Here is a 6,000-nt window from a genome sequence, read left to right as displayed (position 1 = left end):
CCCCGAGTCCCGCCGGTAGGGTCTCCTGTTGATTAACGAGCAATTTCCCCAAGGCTCCAATTACCCAACGCTTATTTCTGGGACTAATCGCCATTTAAACCCCCCAAAATCAAGGCATGTGTTTGCTGAAGCGTTCCCAGTTCAGTCATTATCAAACCCGGCCCCACCGCGAGGAGAAAAACCTTCCCTTCAGGAAATGAAGATTGTTTTTTAGTTGTTTATCAAGAGCGGGGGTTTTATTCTGAACAAGCTTTTTTTTTTTTTGCTCCTGACAGACAGGCCCGTGTCCAACAGGCCCCTGTCGATGAGAAATTATTTTACATCTCTGAAGAGCGAAAGAAAAAAAAACACCACAGAAATCTCACTCTGGATCCTTGGAAGGAGGACAGGCCCCAACCACCCACAACCTGTTGGCAAAAGCTTAGTTTTCACCATTTCCTCAGTCACATGAACACGTTTTATAACTGATTAAAAATATTACATTAAAAAAAAAAAATATCTGCTTTTTAAGGCAGTCCCCGCTATGCTGCTGCTTATCCCAAACTAGGGAGGCCAGAGTAGCCCACGACGACCATCTCCTGGGGAAAGGGAGTTTATTCATCCGAGTCCAGGTCGCTGTCTCCTGCGATGGAGTGGAAGTCCTCGCTGTCTTCCTCATCCTCGGACAGATGGACCTGGCTCAACACGCTGGGCCCGCAGCGCTGCTGTTCTTCCTCCTCCTCCTCTTCCGAGATCTCGTACCCTCCAGTGCTGCTGAAACTGGTATCTCTCGTGTTGGATTTGGGGTCTGGTTCTTCGTAGCTGCCATAGCTGGAAGAGAGAGAAAACTTGTATGTACCATCATTTCAGATCACCTGCTGATACCGACAATTCCCTTATTTAACTCCTGTAAAAGGTCCCTGGCTTGAAGTCCTTGTAGAACACTCAGAACCATCGTGCACTTCAATTCTGGCAAGGGCCAGCTTTTTTGCAGAATCACAGAATCTTCATGGTTGGAAGGGACCTTTGAGATCATCGAGTCCAACCACACACAAAAAACCACAACAAAAACCCAACCCAACAATCCCGGGCACTAGAGCATGCCCTGAAGTGCCACGTCTACACGTTTCTTAAATACCTCTAGGGATGGTGACTCCATTTTAAAATAAAATTAAAAAAAAAACAAACAAAACAAACCCATGTTTGTTTTTCTGATGAAACAATTGTCTCATCCCACTCTGGGCAGGATCAGCCCTCATCCCTGCTCAGGGCAAGAAAAAACTCGGGGCTCCAACACCTTCCATCTGCCACCTTTACAGGTGGGAAGGCGCATGGCCCGTCCTCGTCTGATGAAACAATTGTCTCATCCCACTCTGGGCAGGATCAGCCCTCATCCCTGCTCAGGGCAAGAAAAAACTCGGGGCTCCAACACCTTCCATCTGCCACCTTTAGAGCAGACGGGAAGGCACGTGGCCCGTCCTCCTCACCTTCTCCAGCATTTTCTGCTGAGTCCTGGCACGGCGCTGGGCTGGACTGACCACTCACCAGACCCAGCATCGCCACCTGTCCCATAATTAGCCAGATATCAACAATAGCACTAAGGGACCGCATTCCACAAGTAGAAAAAGAGCAGGGAATCTAATGCTAATACTCTCCAGAACGGCCAGAGAAGCAGGAACAGGGCAGTACCCTCTCAAGTGAGCACAAAAAATAAAGCTGAGAGTGCTGCACTGGTCATTTTCTAATAATGGAACTCTTTCCAGATTCACAACACGCATCTTCCTATTCTTCTGGACTCCAACTAAGCAGTCTAAAGGAACTAAAGGGAAAGCTAAAGGGACTAAAGGAAAAGCAGTTTCCTTTCAAATAAGGAAATGCTTAGAGAAAAAAAAAAACAAAAGCCATCAAGTTAATCAGCTAAATCATCTTTTAACTTCAATGGCATCTTGTATTTACCAAGACAACCTATAAAAGCCTTTATTTGTCCTGCCCTCAAAAACCACTACGGACAGGAAATCATTTAACTTACAAGAAAGAATGTTTGTTTTTTTTAAATATAACTAACATTTTTACTAGTGAAAATCTTACAGCAAGCCCAAATTTCTGTTGATAAATTGTAACGATAGTACTTATGGCTGCAACACTAAAAACAGTGACAAAATAACTTAAAAGAAAAAAAAACGCGAGACATTCTTCAACTTTTTATGACAAACGCTTTGTTAAGAGAAGGGATTTTTTGTTTTGAAGAATTATTTTCATAAGGTTCTCCATTCTGGTTGGTTACCTGATATTGCTGTCCTCCATGACGTGCGATGTCTCCCCACCATCTCCCTCGTAAGACATCATGCTCTCTTCGTTGTCCATGCCCATGCGCGTGTTCTCTTGAAGAACGTGAGGTTGTTTAGGTCTCACTGCGTTGGGCTCCACGTCTGAGTCGCTGCCACTCTCGCTCAGCTGGATAGCTGCGTAACAAACCAACACTCACTCACTCATCAAGAGGGTTTTTTCTGTGGGTTACACACCCTTTGTCTTTGTTTTAAGGCTGTATATGAAGTGGTGTCTCCACAAGGCAGCAGAAAGGGTATCTGGGAGGTGATGCCACTAACTCAGTACTCAATTAGGACGTTACTCAAAAGTAATTTCATTACCACCGTTACTCAAAAAGGCCTTGTTTCCTTGTCTACTCTGAATAATTCCCCCTTTCTTCCCCCCTAATAATTTTCAGAAGACGTTGCTAAAGAAGCTTTTCTGCATGACAAGGATTTCAATAAAACAAGGAAACAATCTGAAGAACCTCCGGGCACCACTTCCAGTTCTTGGTAACACTGACCACACTGTTTCTTATCAAAATAAAAGATGTGCTTTTACTGAACTGCCCAGTCCTGGTTCTGCCCAGCAAATCCCAGTCCCAGTCTTCTCAGAACCATTTGCAGTTTCACTTTATGAAACGCAACGACCCCGATCTTGTCTTAACTCTGCTCTTTCATCTGAGCATCAGACATCATCTACCTGGATTTACACAAAGAGTTCGACACTGTCCCATATGACATCCTGGTCTCAAAATTAGAAAGACATGGATTTGACAGATGGACTGCTCGGTGGATAAGGAACTGGCTGGATGGCTGCACTCAATGGTTTGTAGTCAATGGCTCAATATCCAAGTGGAAGCCAGTGACAAGTAGTGTTCCTCAGTACTGGGACCAGTGCTGTTTAACATCTTTGTTGGAGACATGGACAGTGGGACTGAGTGCACCCTCAGCAAGTTTGCCGACGACAGCAAGCTGTGTGGTGCGGTCGACATGCTGGAGGGAAGGGATTCCATCCAGAGGGGCATGGACAGGCTGGAGAGGTGGGACCATGTGAACCTCATGAAGTTCAACCAAGCCAAGTGCAGGGTCCTGCACCTGGGTCACAGCAATCCCAGGCACAACTACAGGTTGGATGGAGAATGGCTGGAGAGCAGCCCTGAGGAGAAGGGCTTGGGAGTGCTGGTGGATGAGAAGCTCAACATGAGCCAGCAGTGTGCTCTGGCAGCCCGGAAAGCCAACCCCATCCTGGGCTGCATCAAAAGAAGTGTGGCCAGCAGGTCCAGGGAAGGTAATTGTACCCCTCTGCTCTGCTCTCATGAGACCCCACCTGGAATGCTGTGTCCAGCTCTGGAGTCCTCAACACAGGAAGGACATGGACCTGTTGGAACGGGTCCAGAGGAGGGCCACAAAAATGATCTGAAGGCTGGAGCCCCTCTGCTGTAAGGACAGGCTGGAAGAGTTGGGGGGGTTCAGCCTGGAGAAGAGAAGGCTCCGGAGAGACCTTGTAACGGCCTTCCAGTTCCTAGAAGGCTCCAGAAAAGCTGGGGAGAGACTCTTGATCAGGGAGGGGAGCTGTAGGACAAGGGGGAAGGGTTTTAAATTGAAAGAGTAGAGATTTGGAGGGGTTTAAGGCCAGGAGCTTTGAGCAACCTGGTCTGGTGGGAGGTGTCCCTGCCCAGGGCAGGGGGTGGCACTGGATGATCTTTAGGGTCCCTTCCAACTGTAACCATTCTATGATTCTTTTCTGTCTGTCCTTACAGCACTCCTATTTCACTTTATTCTCAGTTCCACTTATGTTCATCCAGTTTTCTCATCTTGCCCTTTGGTCTCTCTTCCTTTTTGCCTACTTGACCACCTGGCCTACATATTCCAATTTTTTTGTTTTGTTTTTGTCTCTGCATGTTTTTGTGATGAGAAGATTAGCTGGGTTTGTGAACAACCAGTTCCTACTCAACCTTTTATAAAAAAAAAGGGACACCTACATGAGAAAGGATTATCTCCCTCTTCATCACTCCCATCATCGTCATCCTCTCCATCCGACATGAGCAAATCTTCATAGAGGACACTAGCCTGGGGCTGCTGGGCCGATCCTTCTTCTTCATCAGCAAGGTCACCATCCCCATCTTCAACTTCCTAGGTCATACAGAAGAGCGACAGTGAAGATCAAACAACATATAAACTACTGCTGCATGCCAGCATATGCCTAGTATTTATCTTTCTGATGTATTCACTCATTTCATATTGCTAATATTTTAAAACTACATTTAAGGGTCTAGCTATTGCTATGAATACTGCTGTCTTTCAGGGTGGCAGACACAGCAGACAGCTTCTAGCTGTCTTTCAGGGTGGCAGACACAGCAGACAACCCTTATGCTATGGAGACTTCTACCACAAGTATGCAAGTCAACACGTAAACTGGCTGGGATTTCTGTAAATATACTCACTGGGGCTGGAGTCTTAGGTTTCCCATCATCATCCTCATCAAACCCTTCGATATCTACGTCAGAGTCTTCCTCACCCAGCCTACCTCGCCCCTGGCGCATCTGAATGGGGAACACAAACAGCAACACCATTGAGGAAGGCACTACTGGACATAAACCAAAGGGTACGACTGACATTTGGAGCACAATGATGGGTGTGGGAGGACATGGGGGAGAAAGATAACAAGAAAAATATCTGTTTATCACTCTCAGTGCAAGGATCCTTTCTTTCAGTATTCCAAGATCAGAGAGCACACAATCTCCACACACTTTTGTCCTGATGACCTTCATCCTTGAGAAGGGAATCCCCAGCCTTACAGCACCAGAGTTCTTTGTTTACCCAGCTATTTCTGGAAAATACCACTAGATCTTACAAAGTGCTTATTTTCACGAAATATTTAAAAAGCAGACAGCAGTTTCCAACAAGTCTTCTCCTGCCCTTCTCCCTCCAGTTCTTCTCTCAGTCACCATGAATCCCGGGTAGGGAGGGCATGCAGATTCTGTCCCAATGACTATAAACTGAAAGTCTATAGAAAGCTTTAAGGTTTCCAAATCTAGAAGGCATTCTCAAACCCACAGCCAGCCACAATACTAGACAGAACCATTCCTATTCAAGGTCTGCTTGTTTGGATTGCTCAGAATCGCTCTCACTAGTCTTTCTGGCACCACCTTGAGCCTGGTGGCCTTCCCCACTTTCTTCCTCCTCCTGGTAACTTATTTTCATGGTTGTATTACTGCATCCTTCTGTGATCCCCTCTCCTCCAACAATTTTTTTTTGTTTAATACAGAATAAAGACTAAGAAAAAAAATATTCTGTGGTTACTGTAACAAGTTATAATGATTTAATACCTTTAACCTGTCTGGTTTTTCTTTTCTTTTAAAACTACAAAGTGTCTACAGTAACAGCCATCTCTTCCTAGGGGTTCGTACAGCTTCGACTCGTCACTGGATGCAGCCATAACAATCTAATTATCAACTTCCAAATCTGCAGGATACACTTCACCATTTCCCTATTCGGAATCAACAAGGGATTGAATATTAGCCCTTTGTAGCATGAGTCACCAGGTTTCTACTCCCAGAAGCAGTGAAGCAAACAAATATCCGGCCTTAGGCAGATTCTTCTGCAACTTTTGTTTTGTTTCTGTAGTCTTTGTTTCACAGTGCCTCAATTCCCAGGGCTCTTTCAATTTTCCCTTTTCCCTCAGAGCAGCAAAAATGAGGAGAAATTGCTA

At 45.5% G+C, this 6,000-nt stretch overlaps 1 protein-coding gene across 7 annotated transcripts in view; it reads right to left on the bottom strand.

The window, feature by feature from the left end:
* Window positions 1–206: 206 nt before the first annotated feature.
* Window positions 207–6,000, bottom strand: part of TAF1 (TATA-box binding protein associated factor 1) — a 39,443-nt gene continuing 33,649 nt past the window's right edge. For 5 of the 7 annotated variants that reach the window (XM_014963114.1, XM_014963108.1, XM_014963109.1 and 2 more), the window contains 4 exons: window positions 4,733–4,831; window positions 4,271–4,421; window positions 2,264–2,441; window positions 207–810 (listed from right to left, as the gene is read on the bottom strand). In XM_014963114.1, the coding sequence (XP_014818600.1) occupies window positions 594–810; window positions 2,264–2,441; window positions 4,271–4,421; window positions 4,733–4,831 (645 nt within the window). In that variant the 3' untranslated portion in view covers window positions 207–593. Of the gene's footprint in view, window positions 811–2,263; window positions 2,442–4,270; window positions 4,422–4,462; window positions 4,622–4,677; window positions 4,832–6,000 lie in introns of those variants that run through there. The other 2 variants (XM_014963110.1, XM_014963112.1) reach the window with 2 other exon arrangements.

Source organism: Calidris pugnax, unplaced genomic scaffold (genome assembly GCF_001431845.1).
Source record: "Calidris pugnax isolate Ruff unplaced genomic scaffold, ASM143184v1 scaffold294, whole genome shotgun sequence".
NCBI lineage: Eukaryota > Metazoa > Chordata > Aves > Charadriiformes > Scolopacidae > Calidris > Calidris pugnax.
The sequence above is the reverse complement of the archived record's forward strand: the minus strand, read 5'-3'. Positions and strand labels throughout refer to the sequence as shown.